This window comes from Gordionus sp. m RMFG-2023, chromosome 4, assembly GCF_954871325.1.
Source record: "Gordionus sp. m RMFG-2023 chromosome 4, tfGorSpeb1-WG-v2, whole genome shotgun sequence".
Classification (NCBI taxonomy): domain Eukaryota; kingdom Metazoa; phylum Nematomorpha; class Gordioida; order Chordodea; family Parachordodidae; genus Gordionus; species Gordionus sp. m RMFG-2023.
The window spans coordinates 13,740,414-13,762,804 of record NC_088778.1 but is presented as its reverse complement, the minus strand read 5'-3'; the positions used below and the strand labels follow the sequence as shown (position 1 = coordinate 13,762,804).

The 22,391-nt window shown below is 27.0% G+C and overlaps 1 protein-coding gene and 1 long non-coding RNA gene across 2 annotated transcripts; one reads left to right on the top strand and one right to left on the bottom strand.

The window, feature by feature from the left end:
* Positions 1 to 2,108: 2,108 nt before the first annotated feature.
* On the top strand, positions 2,109 to 3,708 carry LOC135928111 (jerky protein homolog-like). The gene is made up of 3 exons (XM_065464464.1): positions 2,109 to 2,405; positions 2,446 to 3,379; positions 3,421 to 3,708. Exons 2-3 carry the CDS (start codon positions 2,836 to 2,838, stop codon positions 3,636 to 3,638), a joined length of 762 nt encoding a protein of 253 aa, XP_065320536.1. The 5' UTR covers positions 2,109 to 2,405; positions 2,446 to 2,835; the 3' UTR covers positions 3,639 to 3,708.
* A 416-nt stretch (positions 3,709 to 4,124) lies between these two features.
* On the bottom strand, positions 4,125 to 4,438 carry LOC135929055 (uncharacterized). Its single transcript, XR_010572467.1, has 2 exons — positions 4,296 to 4,438; positions 4,125 to 4,258 (listed from the first exon to the last, which is right to left on the bottom strand). It is a non-coding gene; the product is annotated as an uncharacterized LOC135929055 (long non-coding RNA).
* Between the last annotated feature and the right edge of the window lie 17,953 nt (positions 4,439 to 22,391).

The window sequence follows — 22,391 nt, the reverse complement described above, 5'->3', positions numbered from 1 at the left end:
ATATACCAGCTAGAGATGGTGCGACAATAATATATAAAATTTTAATTGCTTTCATGATATCACTCAAGTTCTTATTTTTAACAAAATGTTTTATTTCTAATATGTCACCTTGCCGTGTAAATAACTCAAGGCTTCAATATATTTATATCTAAAGATTTTTAGTGATTTTTTTTCATCAATTCTAACATAATAAATTCGGATATGGGTTACCATCGTGAGTGTCATGGCTATGACTGTAAATTAATTAGCATCTATTAATTGTGTGGCTATGTAATTTAAGATTATTATTACAGCTGCTGAGAGCATATGATTGCATATTTTAGATATGCAATAATGATCAATTGTGTAGTCGTTTATATATCTTTAAAAATGGAAGATAATCTTTTTAGAAATTTAATATCTCACAATAATTTTCGATTACTTATCTAGCTTCCATCATGTCATCTAAAAGGAAACTCTTACTACTATATAGTTTTATGATTTGTGGTCGTTTATATTCTCTTCCTCAAGAATTGTTAATTTGGTAAGGCCTCTAAAATGGTAACAGAGAGATATATTAGTTTCGTGACCTTTTGTCAATGTAAGCTGCTAAGAATTATATAGCCTTATGTGCTTTTTAAATACCATTATCAATTGAGGCATATGTATGAATTAATTGACCTTTTTTATCACTTGTAATTCTTTAGACGCAAAAATTTTTTATATCAACCATCGAAAATTTTATACTGTAATAAATAGATTTTGTATTAAAAAAATATTATTTTTAGATATGTCTTGTATTGTTTTAACTATTTATATATTAATTTATTTTGTATGCAAAATAAAATAAATGACATAATATGAAAATAATTGTTTAGAGTTAGCAAATTTTAAAAAAGTATAATATATTAATAAAAATAAAAAATTTTTAGTTGAGCCTCCTGAGATTGTAAAGGCTAGCGACGCCCCTGGTTAGATATTATATTTTTGAATAATATATAGATAATTTATTACTATATTAATTTATAATTTTTTTTTTTTAACATAAAACCTAATTAAAAAAATTATAATTTATAAATTTATAATTATATAATTAAAAATAAAATTCTATAATTGAGTCCCCAAAAAGGAACCATAATTGTGTCTAAAAATTTCTATTTGAATTTTCGGTCGAATAATAAGAAATTCTTTGGGTTCATTTGTGAAAAGTCGTATTTTATTACCCAGATTTTTTAAAAACATAAATGTTGAAGGCTAAAAATGTCCGTTAGTAGAAATCACTACTGAAGTGAATATGAAGTTTTTAAAATTTTTGTATTTGTTTGTCTTTTTAATTTATGCCTGTGTTATTAAATTGAAATTTATGTTTGTAGGGAATGATGAGACACACGTGTAGTCCCAAATGAGTGATTTGCCGAAGGCCCAAGGTATAGTTGTCATACCATCAGGTCTTAAACCATCTACTTGATATAAATTTGATGGTTCAAGATTGTTTGGAATGTGTTAAGCTGTTAGGCTTCTATTTATTATATGGTTTACAGCTGAGTGGCGTTGATGTCGCCCTTGACTAAAAATACAATTTAAGCCATGTCTACCCTTAGAATTAACGGGTGATTTGCATTTGATGCAGGGATGAGGCTGTACTATATCGCAACTTAGACGTAAACCAATGGTTATTCTCAATTGTTCATCTGATAAGAGATTACCAAGTTGCGACTAGGGAGTGATTCTGGCGTGAACATGAATTTCCCGTGAATCACGGAAATTTTAATTTTTTTTATAAATATTAATTTGCAATTTTATAATTATACAGTCAAAACCGTTTAATTGCATATCGCTTAAGTGCAAAAACTTTTAAATGCGAAAAAACCCCGCGATTTTGATAATAATTACTATGGTATAATGTTAAATTACATTTATAATTGCGAATCGGTTAATTGCGAAATATCGGATAATTGCAAAATTTTTCAGGTCCCATTTATATAACAATAACGTTAATTTAATCGGATAAGTGAAAAAATAAAAAAAATTTATCGAAAAAAATTATTCATCATTTTTTTTATTTAACCTTTTTCCATTCATTCATTCATTCATTACCACGCCAGAAATTAATATAAAAATGGTAAAAAAATCATTCCAAACATTAACCCTGAAGCATAAAAAAGAAATAATTGATAAATTAAACACTACATCTTACAATTGCCACGTCTCGACAATCTACCGTTTAATAGCGTATAAAGAAAATCTATGCTCACAATTTCTAAGGAATAAACCTCCTACAACTAAAAGAGTTAGAATGAGTTGTTACCCAAAGACAGAAGCAGCTTTATTGGTTTGGTTTACACAAATGCGAAGTAAAAATTGCAGTCTAAATGGGCTAGTGATGTCAGAAAAAGCTATGTTTTTTAGCCAAACATTCAATGAAGGTAATTATAAGTTTTTATAATATATATATATAAATTATAGGCATTCCTACTAGCAGCTGGTTGCAGAGATTTAGGAAAAGACAGAATATAAATTTTCATAATGTTTGCAATGAAAAGGGGAGTGCAGATATTATTAATGCAAATGAATGGAGCAGAAATACACTCCCATCTCTGATTAAAGATTATCAAAGGAGTAATATTTACAATTGTGATGAGGACTATACTACCGAGCATTACCAAAGGGCACAATGGAATTTAGTGGAACTCAACCACTGGGCTTCAAACCAGACAAGGAAAAGGTCACAGTTCTATTTATCATAAATGGGGATGGATCTGATAAAAAGTTATATGTTGTAGGGAAATTTAAAAACCCTAGGTGCTTTAAAAATAAAAATTACCAGTTAAATACTACTCCAATAAAAGCAGCTGGATGACAACCTCAACTTTTGAAGATATTCTTAAAGAATGGGATTCCTCATTAAAGAAGAAAATTTTATTGTTTTGTGACAATGCATCTTGTCACAAAACAAAATTAACATTTAACAATATAAAATTAATTTTTTTACCAGCAAATACAACATCATTAATTCAACCATTGGACATGGGTGCAATTAGATCCTTTAAATGTCATTATAGAAAGGGTATCATGAGAAAAATGATAACATTGATGGAAGGAAATGACACCATTTCTTTTTATAAAAGATTTACACTATATGATAGCCTCTATCTTATAAAATTTGCATGGGGTGAGGTGACAAGTACCACAATCATAAAGTGTTTTATTGAAGCTAAATTTTTTGATAAGTCTATGGCATTTGATTGGGAATCGGAGGATGAAATAGCATTAACTGACAACGAAGAAGATGAATTTGATCCCATATTTGAAGAATATGTGTTACACGATGATGATGCTAGCTGCCATGGAATTTTAGATGATCAGGATATTTGTAATCAGATAAGATTAGAGTTGGAAGGTTTAATTACTTAAAATTTTAATTAATCTTATTTTTTATAGAAGGTTATGAAAGCTCCGAGAATGACGAAGGGAACCTAGAGATATCTGATCATTTAATTACAAAAAATCAGGCTCTTAATGGTTATTATACTTTTCTTGAATATGCTCATGAACATCCAAGGGATCAAGATTCACTAAGAAAGCTAGAGAATATAGTGGAAAAAGAATTATTTACTCCAGAGTCTAGCCAAACTCTTATCACAAAATATTTTTATTAAATCTTATATTACTTTATAATAATTGTGATACATGTATAATAAAATTAGTTCAAATAAAATCTTATGTTATAAAGCATTAATAAACTTTCATTCCAGCATGGTCTGTTAATACATTTACATTTATAATATTAGAATTTATAAGATTTGAATAGGCATAGGATTTTAAATCAAATATCATGTGAATGAAAACAAAACACTTAATAAACTTAAATTCTTTTATATTAATCTTATTGTTTCCAGTTTTTTAGGCAAAATATTTTAAAATTTGGCTTTAATAATAAATTAGAATTTAAAAAGTGATAATATATTTGTGTAAAATTATATTTCAGTAAATTTAATGAAGGTAAAATGACAAAAGTAGTTAAAATTAATGGAAATAAATATTAGGGTATTGTAAAGGAAAAAATGTTATTATCTTTCATAAAAGCTTTTTTTTGCTTTAATTCTTACATATCTTAAATAAAAAATGAGATAAAATCAAGTAAACAAATTTAATTATAATTTTATTCAATAAAAAATAATTTATCAACAACTATAATGCTAATACATAAATAATTACAATCTTTTTATAATTAAGTCTTGTTTTCTTTGTTCCTTTCTGTCTATAATCATGTCTAGATCTAGAGAAAGTATATATATCAAAATATATCACATTACTTTCAAGTGCTTCAGATATTTTAATATTATTTGATTGATCTAAATTAATTGAATACTTTTTATAAAATAATAACTTGATGAATTGACGATAAAAATATAGGATTATTGGTGGGAAGAAAAAAAAGCTATGATCATATGTTTCAACAAATAAGATAAATTTTTAAAATTTAGTTTTTTTATTCGTTACATAACTTATTCAAATTAAAATATATAGTTGGTTACATTAATTAAAAATTGTATTTATTGCAAAGTTTGATGGCTTATTTGATTAAAATATATATAGATGATAAATATCTTTATAAAAAACACAAACTGATTTTTAATAAATAAATTGTTGAATTTTAATCGTATAATTGCGAAAAATCGGATAATTGCGAAATTTTTAAATATTTCGGTCCCAAGCTTTCGCAATTAAACGGTTTTGACTGTAATACATATTTTCTAATTTAATTTAGTTCTTTTTTAAAAAAGAAAAATTTTTGACAAAAAATATTCCGGGATTTTATAAACAACATCTGGTGTCACGTTCTTTTTATGTTTAGGTATTTTGTCGCGAGATTTTTTACTTAAACTTTAAAATTTATTCTCAAGCACTTAAGGTAGGCTTAATTCTAAATCCTAATTTCAAAAGTAAGTTTTTAATAGACGAAGAAAAGGAAGATATTTACAAAACAATCTTAAAAATGTGAAATGATATAAAATTAGATGATATGCATAGGTCAATGCCAACTGTCATTTATAGCTTTCCTAATTCATCCTACATTCATAAAAACCATATATTCTAAATGAAACATATTTTTACCGATGAAAGCTGTGTGAATTTAAAAGATTCATCCCATAAAACAAATAACAATTGCAAAATTTTGAAGTTTTGGAAGCAGGAAAATTTATTTCCTTTTTTGAGAAAATTAGAGAGCAAAATTTTGTCCCTGGCAAATTCGGATCTAGTGAAAGGTTATTTTCTGTAGCCAATCGCCTATTAAAGGAAAGGCGTACACACTTGAAATAAAAAAAATAGACATTCTTCTTTTTCTAAGTAAAAATTTGGATTTATGATATATTTATTTTTTGTTATTATGGATTATCGAATTAAAGAAATAAATAGAATAAATTCAAAAAAGTGTAAAAAATTATAGCATTAAAGTTTTAAAAAATTTAAAAACACCGTGAATTTTCGGGCGTGACGGGCGTGAATCAAAATATTGCCTTTCGTGAGCAGGCGGGTCGGGTCGAAAATTTTTTAGTGGTAAGCGTGAATGGGCGTGAATATTTTTTATTGACACCGTGTAAAAAATTAGGCCCGCGCCCACCTCTAATACGAATGATAGATTGAGTGGAAAAAAATCTAAACCGTCTAGTTTAGAAGGTAGCTGTGCAAGTGACCAATTAAATGAGTTTAAATTTATGTTTAAAATTTTTTGTAGATATATTTTAAATTTATCCTGAATTTTAGATATGAATTCATTGTTTTTGAAAAAAGATGATCGGAAAATGTGCATAAATTTAGGTATGTACAGGCATTTGCGTATTAAAAATAAAGATTAATGTGCTGGTAGGAGAACTTAGAATGTGCTCCATACTGTAAAAGCTTTTAAAAATCTTATGGAGGAAATTTTCTGACTTGGTCGCATTAGCTAATGGGGACCCAAGTAGGGTTAAGCTGTCAGGACCAATGATTTTGTAGCCTTCCAACTTTTGTGGCTTATTGTTTAGAAACATAATTCTGTTTTATTTATGTTGAGTAACAAGCCGATAGCTTGGGAATTGATTTCTAGGTGTTTTAAGGCGCTTAGTACATTAGCAAGATCTAGGTTGAAATTTTGTTTGATTTGGTAGATGAGATGATGGATTTGAAAACAAAAAAGAAGAGGTCCTAATGGATCCCCTTGTTGGATGCCCTCTTGGGATAAAATTTGAAAAGATCCATATGTCTAAGGCATCTGAAAATTATATGAGGATTCAATAAATTTAGAATAACATAGAAAAGTTTCATAGAAGAATATTAAAAATGAGGTACGATGTAGGGTATAGAAGGCATTTTTGAAATCTAGAAAAAAAAATATAAAAAAAATTTATAATATAATTATAAACTTTTTTTTGAAAGAACTCTATCTTGGATCACCGATAGGGGGTATAATACCATTGAAACTTTTTTTTGAAAGAACTCTATCTTGGATCACCGATAGGGGGTATAATACCATTGAAACTTTTTTAATCAAATCCCTTAACAATTTGTCTAAATTAAACACATAATTTAATTATTACCCCGCCAGCCCTCCCCCTACAACTGTGGAAGTCTGAAGCAACTGCTTCTGAAAATTTGAATGGGGATACATTTTTTAAATTTAATATCTTTTATTGTTTTACTACACCCATCCATAACCAAAAGATTCCCTTGTGCTAACGTTAATAGATTTTAAATTAAATAATAAGTGGGGAGTCTTATTATTATATTTTATTAAATTTTTGTCGATGTTTAGCAAATTAGGTTGTTATCCGAGATGTCATATAATTATTTTTCCAATTTCAAAATATGCCCAAAAATTTAAGCATAAAAAATACAAATGCTAAGTTAACAATTGCATATGCCATAATATAAGAGATGATAAATGGACAGACCACTTTAGAAAAAGACATGGTGGGCTTAATTTTAACGACATAAAGAAAAGCTTTGAAATAGTAGCTTTTAAGAATATTTCTCAAAATCGAACGAATAGCAAAGTAATTTTTTTATTAAATATTTGTTTATACTTATCTTATAATGAGATGGCTAAAACGGGGGATGTAATTATTACACGTTATCTAGAGGTTAAAGAATCTAAAGATTTTTCTGAGATTGTAAATTTATTTAATTAAAATATTTTTACTAATACAATATTTAGCTTCTTCTTCACCTTCTAAATGATAATTCTGAGACTTATGATTCAGACTGGAAAACTATTTATTTTGCCATTTAACAATTTTATATAAATATTTATAAACCATTCCTACTACCTCATGTACTGCCAAAAGAGTTGAGTAAAATTAAAACAAGACTTCGTAGTGCCATCAAAGATCGATTTCTTAATAATTTAACCATTTTATCAATGGAATTTTTTTTTTATTTAGACAAATATTTGATGAAATTATAAATTCTTTCGCTTTCTTTCCCCTAATTAATAGACCATATTTCGAGGGGTGTGGGGAGGGGGTTGTATTTTTCAGGGAGGTATTCTACTTCCATCGTTCAGAAAGTGTAGGGACCACTACTCTCCGTCCATCGATTCTTTTTTTTTTATTAAAAACTCTTCAAATATGCCCAAAATCCTCTACGCCCTTAGATCCTCATCGATCTTCAAATTCAGCGATTTGCTAGTTTCTCATAAAACCCAAATCAAGGGCTTCCTTAAAAATATATTAAACGTGCACCATTTGAACCCATTTTAAAATATTTATGTTCTTATAATTATCTCCATCCACATTTTTTTGAACAACAATATTGTATTTTTTTTTTATTTTCTATAAAATAAATATGTAATTTTATTAAAAGAGGAATAAATTACTTCATTTTCTCGATACAGATATTATTATTAAAAATGTCAAAGATATACTGAGTACATAATACAAGAGGATCTTGTTATCTTAGATACAAGTATTCGCGGTGTCAATCTCGCTATTAGAATTGTTTATTCATATATATTAGAGGCAAGGTTATATAGCAACATATGCAACAAGTGGGTTTTTAGCCTTCGACGGATAAAGCGAGTGGTTATCAATTTAAAAGAATTGAATAAAAATTTTCGACGAAATATCAATGTATATCTATAAAAATCCCAAATTTTGCTTAAATATATATCCCATAAAGGGTTGTCAGATTCACGATATAGCCGTGATTCTCACTCATAGCTATTTTTTTTAACTTAATCACGTTTTCTCACACTTCACGCTTTTCTCACTTTTTTGTGTAAATTAAAATAATCACACTTTTTCTCACGTTTTTAAATTTTTTCAAAATATTTTTAAAATCAAATATAAAATTTTAAATTCATTTTATTTTAAAATATTTAAAAATTTGTAGTATATGGTAATACCCACTAACCAATCATATTCATTGATCAATTTTAATTTCTCATGAATATAAATATATAAACAGATATTGAGTTTATTATCCACAACACAAATTCAATTTAAAGAAAGTTTATCAAATAAAATGAATTTAAATAACTATATATTTCTTTTATGGAATACATCTTAATATTAAAACTCGTAAAATTTAAAATGAAATAATTTAATTGTAGGGGAGACTGGGGTTAGGTGAACCGATTTTTACAAAATTGTTTATAGCTCCTGGGTTTTTTTAGATAATATAAAAAGCAATATATGATTGGATACCTAAAACTATACTCTATAAAGGTGCCTTATAAAATTCTAGAATATAATCATTTTTTTGGAATTTTATTTTTTGTAAAAGTCGTAAATTTGCCCAACAAGCTCCAATAGCGGGGTGAGGCAAACCACTTCAAGGGGCTTCCTAAACCAATGGTTTTTTTAGGCCATAATAAATTGAAATGTATTTTTATTTATTAATAATGATACATATACTATAATTTTATTCTTTTATTGTTAAAAATATCATAATACATATAAATTGAAGCTAATTATATATAAAAATTGAAACTTAATTTTGGTTAATTTAATACACATTTTGGACATATAAAAAATTTATCAAAATTAGCACATGTACCATGTGCCCATTCGTGGCACATTCTGCACTGGTACCACTCTTCACCATTATGATGTTTGATATATTCCAGCTTACAACAAACACAAATATCTTTGTGAATAATTTTTTTCACTATTTTTCTCTTGTTAATATTTTCTTTTTCCATTATTTTCTTTTCTTTCTCAATTAATTTCTTTTTATAAGGAGATGATGTAAATATCTCTGCTCTCCTTTTAACTCTCTTGACTCTTTCCTTTTTGGGATGAGGCAAGGATATTGATAAATTGCACGATGTTCCAGGAATATTATCTAAATGAACATAAGACGTAGATGAAGTATCATTACATATATCTAAGTTTCTATTAGAATTTAAAATATCTTTTAATACCAAAGATACTGAGCTTGATTCTAATAATGGGCTTTTTGGAAGTTCACATATAGAATCTCCATAAACTGAGGCCACATAATCTTCTTTATTTAATATATCTGTATTCAGTGCATATATTCCACATGCTTTAAAACCATTTGATATATTGAGAGGTGATGCTGCTAAAGGCAAGACATCCTTAATAACTGATGGAATATCATAAATTGTAAATAATTTTCCTGGATGGGTAATATTTTTTGAGAGGCCCAAAAACAGACCTATCAAGAGGCTGTAATTTATGGGTGCAATGGGGTGGCAAAGATAATAGAATTATTCCCGTATCTATACAAAATTTGACAGCTGAATAGGAGTGGTGTGATATATTATTGTCAAGGATTAATAAAACTTTGGACTTTGGAGTACACCGAGTGTGTTTAGAAAAATGCTTCAAAAAAATAATAAAATCCTCCTCTTGAATCCATCCAGAACCATTTGATACCCCTATAGAGCCAGATGGACCATCTCTAACAAAATAGTCATAATATTTTTTTCTGGGAAAAAGAAACATTGGAGGAATTGTATGACCAATTGCATTTACACCAAGCGCTAATGTTATTAAGGTACCCCTTATACTACCTGTTTTTGACCCTTTTGTGCAATAATCTTGGATGGGGTTTGAACTGTGGTAAGCCCAGTTTCATCCATGTTGTAAATTGCCATACATTCTAATTTATGTTCATCTAATATTCCTAAATATTAAATGAAAACATTTACTTAACAAATCATTTAATAAACTTTTATATAAATCAAAAAAGTATAGAACATTTTCTTCATTAAATCCAGTTGCCCTAGCCATACTTGTAGCTTCAGGGGATCTTAAGGAGAGAGTAGGATTTCTTGACATAAATCCTAAATACCAGTCATGGCCAGCCATTGGATTATCCTTCCAAGATTTAGGAAATTTTTTCTTCATATTTACTGCCATTTGGTAGGCTAATTTTTTATCTAAAAAACAATATAAAATAATGAAGAATAAACTATAAATTAAAAGGCCATAAAAAATTTGGCTAGATTGAATCAGATATTTAGTTATATCTCCCTCTTCTTCTGTGAATATCCTCTTTTTATTATTTTGTCCTACACTAGTAAGTATGCCACTTTCTTGATATCTCTTATAATATCTCATAAAGTTTGATCTAGGAATACCTAAAATAAAAATGTCAAGTAAAATATATAATTATTTAATTATAAGTTTGACATTTAAGAACATAAAATTTAAAAATGATAATCTCTTTACCATTACCATTTAGATTTTATTAGCATATTCTCTATTATTAAATATTGCTAAAATTTGATTTTAATGTTTAAGAATTACATAAAATTAATACAATAATACTATACTTCATCTAAATTGTAATCAATCTAAAATATAAGATCATTTATAAATTACATTTAATAAAAATATTTACATTATTATTAAATATTGCTAAAAATTGATTTAAAAATTACATAAAATTATTGTGATTATATCTTAAAAATAGGACAGATAATGTAGATAAATTTACCTGTAAGTTGGCTAGTCTTCCTTGTTGATTTACAATTTTCATATACCCTAATAGCCTAATTACAATTATAATATTAATTCATTAAATTTTTATACACTTCTAAATAATTATCAATATTAAATGATTCTCCTATATTAATTTTTTTGGATTTATATTTTCGCACCATATCGAATAATGTAATAATTGCTAAAAAAAAATTATTGAAATGGATTGACATGTAAGGTTTAGCAAGCCCCGTTAGCTCTAAATTTACTAATCATGATTGAAATACTATATAGACATAATAAATATTCATAAAACTTTCCCAAATTATAGAAGAGTGTTTAAACTTTGCTATAATATTTAATTCATATATAAATGAATATATATTTTAATAAAAATTAAAATTCTGTCATGTAAAAATCTTTAGAAAATTTAATCAAAATTTTATTTCTTAAATAAAATTTTTAATAATTAATCATTTCAAAAGATTTTTTGTCTATAGATGTAAACTAATAAAATCTATATTAGGATAAAATTTTAACCTTCTAGTGTTTATAATTTTAAAATAATATTAAATGGTTTGCCAAGCCCCACGGTTTACCTAACCCCAGTCTCCCCTACATACACCCTAAAATTATAATTAGCCTAATTTAACTTAGACTGATATTGCTAAAGCTTATTAACAATCAAATTAAGAAATATCTAAAAACATTAATTACTAGAGTTGTTTAATTAGATTCAGGATCCTTTTTATAAAATAATTAAATAAAATTAATTTATAATAAAGACAATAGATCAGATTATAAACCTATTCATATTTTAAAAAAATGTTAATTTACTTACACATAACTTTATTGTTGCATTTTCTAGAAAATATATAATATCAATCATCATGATAATATAATGCAAATAGAATCTAATATAAAATGTATGAACTATAAAAATATCTTATATAGCATTTATCACATTTACTCACATTTAAGATTTTAAAACTCTAATCAGACGATGTGTAGGCTTCCTCGATCATTGTGATTTCCTCCTTTGTTTCTAGTTCTCAAGGTAGAAAACATATCCTGTGGGCCAGAGTTTTCATCAGTCTTTTCCGTTTCAGCGTTATCTCCCTCTATCGATAGCTCTTCTACATTTTCCAAATTCTCAACTATTTCCTACTCTATATTTTCTTCATTTTCTTCCTCTCTCCCTGACTTCTCCATTTCTATCGCTACATCCCGTTTTGGCAGTTGATCCGCATGATTTCGTATTGTTCTATCCTTAGGAATATCTAACACTTCTGGATTTTATAATTCCTTCTCTCCACTGATTTGTTTTCATTACGTAACCATTCATACAGGTTGTTGTACCTCAAATTCCCTCATTTGAATGTGTTTATCATGAGCTGTCTTTTGTTTCACATATTAGATCGTTCAATCGCATCCTTAACGTTTGGATGTGACCAATCTAATCCAGTTTTTATAATTTTACAGATGAACGTTCAATTAATTTGTGATCGCCCATTCTATGTGATGTCACCCATATAATATATTTTCTAGTGGAAAAATATCGACTTTTAAGTGTTCATTTTGTTCTTAAGCTAACCAATTCAGTTTCGGGTGGTAAGGTGTTTAATGTATTAATTTTATATTTTCTCTAAATAAAATCTTTGAAATTCTCCAGAAATAAACTGAGGGCCATTATCTGACACAATTTATCCTGGCGTTACAAAACGTGCTAGCCATTTCCTTAGCACCCTGATCATTTATGTAGTCGTGGTCTCTCTCATAAACTTGACCTCAACCCATTTAGAATGTGCATCAAACCCAACTAACCATGAATACGAATCGATAGGTCCCGCGAAATAAAGATAAATGCGTTCCCATGGTATATTATAAATTTTTTAAATATTTTAAAATTTTTTTTGTAACATGGCATAAAGTAAGGTAAATTTTTATGTAATGAAATGGGCTATTTGCTTAATTTTGATATTGAACCTAGCCTATTTGATAATATTTCCGATTATAAGGATATTAGTTATTAAATGTTGCATAAAAATATTGATAAATTTGATATAAATAATTCGTTAGTGACAATATTATTATTGGTCCTAATATATGGGTTATTTATTATAGTAAAATTTTTACTTAAAGAAATGTACCTTAGTAGTGACAAAGGTATATATTAATTTGTAGAACGACACTGTGGTGTCAGACAATTCGCGCAATATTCAAGAATGTGAGGAGAGATCCGTGGTGGTTCTCCAGGAATTAAAAGAAGTAAAAGAATTAATCAAAGTTATATATAGTGATATATATAATTTGATTAATATTAGTAATCAGTGTGATAAATACCAATGGTGGTAAAATTGGTTCCAATAGAAAATTTTTTTCCCAAAGGATAAAACTGTTGTTGAAATTGTGTGTAACCGGTGTGGTTACAAGTGCCATAAAGCTAAAACTTGTATAGTAAAAGAACAGAATTTTTGAATGGGTTTTCCGTTAAAAAAATTTGTATTAGAAAATTCCAATGTGCGGAAAATTTCGGGCCTCAATATAAATAAATTTGATGCATTACAATCAAATCAGGATGAGTCTCGTTTATATTTTAAGTGTAAAAAGACGGGACATATAGCCATAAATTGTGATTTACACTGACTATATGATAGCAAATGTAATCATATATCAGTTAAAATACAACGAAAACAAAATTTTAAGAAAGTATATATAATAATGGTAAAATGAAATATAATGCTCATAAAATGAAAAATGAATGATTTTAATATAATTTTTTTTTATCCTAATGATAAAATTAGAACAGTTAGTTATCATTATAATCCAAATAAAAGGATTGATAATGATTTTAAGTGGGAAAAATATCTTATGGGTATTAAAAATATCCAAATAAAAAGGATGTTAATAATTTCAAGTGGGAAAAATATCCTAGGGATATTATTAAAAATATATCAATATTAGTAAAATGGCTCTAAATTCCGAGTTGAATTTATGCAAAAATTTATATTCTAATGAAATTGATATTTCAGTATTCAGATAGAGAATCACTAGTAATCAGTCTATTAAAACATGTGTGATTTTAATGACTGAAAGAATAATGGAACCATGTCAGTGTCCTAGGGTTAAATTAATAATTGACCTTAGGTGCATTGATATGTTGTTTGACACTGGAACGAATATTTCAATAATGTCTTTTTATAAATATTGGCCTAATGGTATTATTATAAAAGAAAATATGTTTTTAAAACAGTTTGATCAGGCGCGTACGCAGCGTGGGGGAAGGCAGGGGGACAAATCCCCCCCAAAGCCAAAAAATGCAGATGCCGGATATATTTTTCAAAAATATTATTGTTTATATTATTATATTTGTTAATATATATTCCTATCTCATGTTAAATATTTAATTCCATATATTTATCACATTCATCTACTAAGTTATTTATCAATTAATTTCGATTTCAAGTTTTCCGGCGTGATATTTACTTGTTATTTTCAAATTTTTAGTGGTGTAATATTTATCTACCATTTTCAAATTTCTAGTCAAATAATAATTATTACTGAAACTCCTTGTCCAATAGGGAGAAAGAAATTGCAAGCTAGCCCAAAGAGATAGTCTTCGCCATCAAGCAGTAATAGCTTTTATGTAGTTAAAAGAGCCGATTATTTGCTATTACTGAAATAGCACAATGGCCTGAAAGAAATATTTCCTCAGAAGCAAGAAAATTATTGGATTCAATGCTTATTACAAATTTATTCCTCATTAGAATGTATTATTTAATTATACAAATGTAATACTTTTCAAAAACATGACATTGACTTGATTAATAAGATGAGAATGGCGGAGAGCATTTTATTAGAACTCAAGGAAATTAAGGCTAATGTTGATGAAGAATTTCATATTTTATATGTTATTGTTGAGTCAAAAGCATATCTATACGTGTTTAATATTTGTCTCCCTCGACTTGAAGCAAGGCAAGCTCATCGTTAAATCATTAATATAGGATCAGTAGAAGAGTATTATCAAACAAATTTTCCACCTCTTAGATATATTTATAACCCAAATAAATGAATGGTTTTTAATTCATCATGCAGCACTTATCAATCTGCAGATATTACTTCCACAAAAGCATTACCAACCTTTTTCAGATGGTGATAGAAAAAATATTTTTTAGATTTTTATCATGAAGATGTTAAAGTATCTTATGATGCCTTATTAGCTGAATAACTATGTTTATAAAATTAACTATAGTTAATATAGTCCCAAAAAATGCTATGGATGCTTTGCATTTCAAACATATTTTAGATTATATTCCCAAGTATTAAAAGGGTTTATATATATTGAGAGAACATTCTCTTTTTTAAGAAGAATAACAGAGCCCTGCAGATGTACCATTTGCAGGGCATGGCGTGTATTTTTTAAAAAAAATTTTTATTGTCCGGTTTGGGTTTTTTTTTAAAAATTTTCAGGCCCGCCCCGGCTTTTTTAAAATAAAATTTTCAGGCCCGGCCCGGATTTTTTTTAAATAAATTATATATATTTTTTTTTATAGCTAAATAACGATTTTAAATATAGGCTGTTTTAAAATATACAACCCTGCCCGGATTTTTTTTAAAAAAAATTTTTCAAACCCTGCCCGGGTGTTTATTTAAAAAAAATTTCAGGCCCGGCCCGGGTATATATAAAATTAAAATACGGTCCGGCCCGGGGGCCGGGCCTGCAGGTCTCTCAAAAACATACCAAGAAGTACAACTTCTGAAAGTAGATTGAAAGGTTTGGATCTTTTGAATATTCATAGGTATTTGACGACAAGCAAGGATAAGATAATGGAAAAATTAGCTCAATCCCAACGAAGATTGGATTTTACATGTAAATATATAACATACAAAATACAATTATTCCTTATAACATTTTGTGCATTAATTTATATTTCCAACATTTAAATTTTATATATATATAAATTTTAAACGTTCAAAAAATTCAAATTTCTATTTTGGGTCATTTAAGTGATTCATATAATGGTTATATTCACTTTATATTTTATAATTCACATTTATTTTATAGTTTTTTATATGACGGTTTATATATATAATTTTTTTATAATTCACATTAATTTAAAATTGTATTTTAGAAATAGTTATTTCAAATAAATTTATGCTTGATATTTAAAAAAACAATAATATTTCTTAAAAAACTTTATTATCCCCCTACTCCAGACCAAATTCCTGCGTATGCGCCTGAGTTTGATGGTTCTGAAATTGAAGTTTTGGGTAAAACTCAACAGAATGCTGTTTTCAATGATACTACCATAAATTTGGATTTATGGATAGTAGAAAAAATTTGGAAAATATTATGGGGTGGGATTGGATTACCAAAATAGGACCTCGTAATAATTATTGGGACTTTTTTATTGAATCAAATAACTCCAAAGTAAATAGTGAAATTGATAAAGATAATTGATAAAATTTGAAACCAATGAATTAAATAAAATTAAGCATGTTATACCTTTGTTAATTAAAAAATATCATATAATTTTTGAAGAAAAGTTTGGACGTTTAAATGATTATCAAGTAGACGTTAAACTTAAAGAGGGGTTTTCACCCTTTTTTTTGGCTTGTCGAAGAGAGTTCCTTTCGAATGGAAAAAGGAAATAGATGATGAGTTGGACAAATGGGTAGAAGATGGAATTATTATTTCAATTGAATATAGCGAATGGTCTACACCATTGATTCCAGTTAAAAATCAAATGGAAAAATGAGGCTATGTGCTGATTTCCGTTTAACCATAAACAGATGGGTAGTGGAGGTAAAATATCCATTGCCTAGGATTGAAGACATATTGGCCAATTTAAAAGGTGCCAAATATTTTTCTAAAGTTGATTTTTCTTCTGCTTATTTACAGTTACCTTTAAAAGAAGAAATTTAAAAATTGTTTACTATAATGACTCTAAAGGATTATTTGCCTTTTGTAGGTTACCATTTGGATTAAGTGTGTCAGCGCCAATATTCAGCCTACTATGGCATCAGTTTTCCAAGGCCTAGAAGGAGTTTTTTAATATATGGATGATGTATTGGTTAATGATACGTTGGAAGAAGTTTTCAAACGAATTCCTGATAAAGGTCTGAGGGTCAGGAAAGAGAAAAGTGTTCTAGGGGCAACAGAAGTTATCTATTTAGGACATCAAATTAATGGAATGGAGGTGAAACCTCTTGAGAAAAATTTAAAAAATATAACAAATATGAACCCGCCAACCAATAAATCGGAATTGATCATTTTTGGGTATGATAAATTATTATAATCGTTTTGTGGAGAATTTTGTAAAAGTAACATATACATTGTATGATTTATTAAAAAAAGGTGTTCATTTTGAGTGGAAAATTGAACAACAAAAAGCTTTTGAAATTTTTAAAAAAATAATTAGTGAAGACCCGATTTTTAAATGCTTTAATGAGGATTTAGGAATAATTTTGGCCGTGGATGCATCCAATAGTGTTGGAGGCGCCTTATTACATATAATTAATGGGTTAGAAAGACCAATTATTTTTTTTTCAAGAATTTTTCATGAAGTTGAAACTAGGTATTCTGTTATTGAACAGGAGGCCTTAGAGGTTATTTTTGGATTAACCAAGTGTCGTGAATATTTAATTGGCAAAAAATTTGTGATTTATACAGATCACAAACCATTGATATATTTGTTTAAAAAAGATAACAAAGAATTAATGTTATCTCCCAGATTACAACGTTGGTTGTTATTAGTGGGAAGTTTCAATGTTGAAATTAGATATATTAGATATATTAGAGGCAAAGAATTGTTTGCCCGATATTTTATCCAGGTTGGAATCGAGTGAAGAAGTAATCAACTTTAACAAAAATAAAATAGTAGATAAAGAAAAGGCGTTGATTTGTTCTTTATCACATATGCTTAAAGGTAGTCCTACTAATTGGGAAGATCTTAAGTTCAATACTTTAAAAGATAAAAAATTGAATCAAATAAAATTAAACCGGGAAAAACCGTGGAAAAATAATTTTAAAATTTATAAAAAAATTTAAAAAGAATTGTCTGTGGTGGATGATTGCCTAATGCGAGCTGTAATTCCTTTTAAATTACGGGGTAAAATTATTGATCGATCTATTACATGCTGGACATCAGGGTCGGGATAAAGTGAAATCTTGGGCTCGTGAATATGTGGTGGCCTGGTATGAGCAATGATATTGAAAAAATTACAAGGAAATGTGTTCTATGTAATACCTCTGCCTCTGTGCCCCGGAAAGAAGTAGGGCAGATGTAGCCCAAATCAAAGAAACCGTGAGAACGTATCCACATTGATTTCTTCGATCTAGATAAATATCATACTTTTTGGTGGTAGATTCTTATTCAAAATGAATAAAATATGCAGAAGTGCATGGTTATACCTCAAAAATTGTTGTTAAAAAATTAAGAGAATTATATGCCCGATATGGATTACCTGAATAGTATCTGATGGAGGTCCAGCCTTCATAAGTGATGATTCTAAACAGGTTTGTGCTTAGTCACAGATATAACATATTCTTGCTCCACCATATCATCCCAGCTCGAATGGACAAGCTGAGAGGATGGTAGCAATTGTTAAAAACTGGATTAAAAAGGCTGGAAACCATAAAGATGAGGCTTACCTGTTTCAGTTATATTACCTTAATTATCGAAATCGAGAAGGGGTTTCATCTTCAGAATTATTTTTAGGTAGATGCACCAGGGGGCCTTTGGATTTTTTAAAACCAAAGGACAACGCTATTATATTACAAGGTGATAACATAAATATAAAGTTTCCTGTGGGACAAAAGATATGGGCTCGATTATTCGATAATAAAAAAAAGAAATGGGCACAAGGCAATATAATAACAACAATTGATTATAAATTAAGTAGGATTAATTTCGATAATGGGGTAGTGATCATTAGGCATAATGATCATATAAAACTGAGATCTTAAAGCCTTACTGCAATGGTGTTCTGTTAATCTTATAAAGGTTTTATGCTCATGGCTTCTTAAAGCCTTACTGCAATAGTCTGTTAATCTTATAAAGGTTTCCATAATTATTTAAAATTGCATGGAATATGGAACATATATGGGTATTCTTAAACCCCACATACATAATTAATTGTTAATGATATGCTAATTAAATGTGAATATGTTATTTGTAAAATAACAAGTGTAAGTTATAAATAAAAGAAATTGTATTAATAAAATTTAAATTAAAAAAAATCGATACATGAGTATATTATCCACATAAAATTGCAAATAGTATTGATATTATAAATTCTTTTGAATATAAAGTGTGTGGTATCACAAATTCTTATTTGTAAGGAATTAATTGTTTTAATAAAATATTACCGTTTACAAATAATACAGTGTTGTGATGATTTAATGAAACATATTGACGATTAAATTAAAACCCATCCATATAAAATTATTTTCTTTGCAAACATAATTAAAATATAGACAAAGCATTATTGAAAATTCTTTTATTCCTTTTGTTAATTTAATTATTTTTGCAAAGAAAATAATTTTATATGGATGAGTTTTAATTTAATCGTCAATATGTTTCATTAAATCATCACAACACTGTAAACAAAGAAACATAATTATTAATGGTTGTTAAAGTTTTCTATAATTAATGGTTGTTACGAGATTATTTATTTTATTTTTATTTTAAATTAATAATTTAATTTTATATAATATATTTTAAAATTTTACATGTTCATATCAAACTAAAAAATCAGGTTTATATAACAATTTTCATATTAATATATAAAAATTTATATAAAAAAAATTATTCTACACATTTATAAAAAAATCAATTTATATCAACATAAAAAAAACAATTTTAAGATTAGTGTTAATCGGTCATATCAACATTCCACCCTTTAAAAAAAATGATCTCCACTCAGGTTTTTCTTGCATGTGAATCTTATCATGCAGTCTTTCATAGTTTGGTCTTGGAAAATGATATTTATTTTGGTTGTGCATATGATTGAAGCGTTCATAAGTCATTGTAGTCGTTGGCTTGATTCTATCACGTTGGTTTGTTAATATCGTTCTGAGTACGCTGGCTCGTCGTTAAGCTCCGTCATTATCATTGTCAATTTTACAAAATTGTTATTATCACTAATTGTAAAATTATCATTATTAAATAGGATTTCGGAATATATGATTATGAATAATTAGAGAATCGATCAAATTTGGAAGAATAATATAAGGATGATAAATCAACAAGATTGTTAGATAATATTTTTAGCGTTTTTTTTATTTTTTATATATATTTTTTAATAAAAGATGATAAGACGATATGTACGTCTGTACATCCATCTCTCTCTTCAGAAATTTAAACTTTATGCCCTTATTTTTTAATTTAAAAAGTATTTTGAAATAATAATTATTCATAAGATTGTTTTTAGTAAAAAATAATTTTTTGAGCCTTAAATTTTTAGAAAAAGATCTCTTCATCACATCCTTGAGTATTATTCTAGAATGAAGACGTTTAGTTTTTATATGACTTCTCTTAGTGATACTTTTAATTGTCTTCAAATTTATAAGTCTCAATTTTTTTTATCGCATTTAGTAAGAGTTTTTTTTATTACATTATTTTCTTTAATGATTATTTCCTTATTTTCTTTAAAGTTTATTTCCTTATTTTCTTTAAAGTTTATTTCCTTATTTCCTATAATCACAAATGTTTCAAATTTTATTATACAATTTATTTCTTTTAGTTTATAAGAATCTCTTTCCTTTTGAATATTGGGTTTTAATTCAATATTTTTCAATTTTTTGATACTAAAAGATTTACAATTATAATGATAATTTCTTTTATAATAATGTGTTTCTTTATCTAATTTTCTATTTTTATAATAATTCTCATTATTAGATTTACTAAAATTTTTATTAGAACAATTAATTTTTTATTTCTGTAGCCGATTTATAATTACATAAACACTTTAATGTATATAATGTTTCATCATAACTTGAATTTAACTCTCTTGGAAACATTCATGACTAAATATAATTCATCTGGTAAATTACCTATTAAGCTTAGAGTATTCTTACTATCATCAAATTTTAAATAATCTTCTAACTTGTCAATGGACTTTGTTTTATTATTATTGTTCCATATAGGTTTATTCATAATTTAGAGATTTATCATTAAATTTTTTTAATTATTCTTCACTTTTTCAAATAAATCATTTCTTACGTGTTTTTAGAATGATATAAATATTACATTTCAGAACTTTTTTTATCTAGTTGTCTATGTTCCAGTAGCTAAAATCATATTGTCTGTGGATTTTAGAATATTTTGTAGGTCATTATAGCCCAATTTTATTTAGTTTGTCTAATTTGATATATACCTCATCTGGTGGTCTTCTCGTAAAGGAACCTGCTTTTTCAATGTCCGAGATCTGAGTGACCTTGAAGATGTCTTCGAATCTACTCAAAAAAAGATCGCCATTGCCTGGGTATATTGGAAATTCAATATTTATATTAACATTATTATTGGGAAACTGTTTAATATTTATTTATTTATTTACGATTTCCTCGAATATGTAGCGGAACTGCCACCATAAAGTTTTATTTTCATCAAACTAATAAATCAGGTTTATATAACAATTTTCATATTAATATATAAAAATTTATATAAAAAAAGTCAATCTACACAATTTATAAAAAAATCAATTTATATCAACATAAAAAAAACAATTTAAAGGTTGTTGTAAATGTTAGATTTAATTTGCATATTGTTGTACTTTATATGTAATTTGCATAAAGAATTCTTGTGGATTTATTGTTATAACGCGTGATAAAAAGATTATATTTGAATAGTTATGATTAGTTATAAGAAGATTGAAAAGAGTATAAAAAGGCAAATTTTTACGATACAAAGAATCTTTGTTTTTTTTAAATTATTAATTTTTTTAATTATATTTTATTTTATTCTATTTTATTTTATTTTTTTATGATTTTTACTATTATAATTTTGAATAAAGAATTAAAGTTGATTTTATGATTTCGTGATTCCTAATTATTATTAATTTCCTTTTTATATATATATTTGTTTTCTATTTTTATATTTAGGTTTTGATGCACAATGACAAACTTGTCGTTGTGACAATGGTGTTGGAGAGCGGAGGAGACCGGCCCTTTACAACCTTCAGTCTGTGACCGGTGGGACAACAAGGAGATGTGTCAAACTGTATTCTAATACAAAAAAAAAATTCCAGAAGAACGTAATAAAAATATGTAAATAAAGATGAAAAGGAAAAATTATGTTGTTAAGATTATGTTTATGTAGGAATATAAAATCTAAAATTAAAGACAAAGGTAACATTCATAGTAGATAGAGATAATTGTGTTTAGTTATTTAAAGGTGATAATTAGGAATTTTATATTTAGAAGTTACTGGTAAACTAAAAACCAATGGAATTTTGAAACTAATAAAGACTATGATA

Excerpts from the sequence above, each read along its gene's own strand:
- LOC135928111 (XM_065464464.1), top strand. The coding sequence starts at position 2,836 with ATGACAACCTCAACTTTTGAAGATATTCTTAAAGAATGGGATTCCTCA. Across the intron at positions 3,380-3,420 it reads GATAAGATTAGAGTTGGAAG|AAGGTTATGAAAGCTCCGAG; the intron begins GTTTAATTACTT and ends TATTTTTTATAG.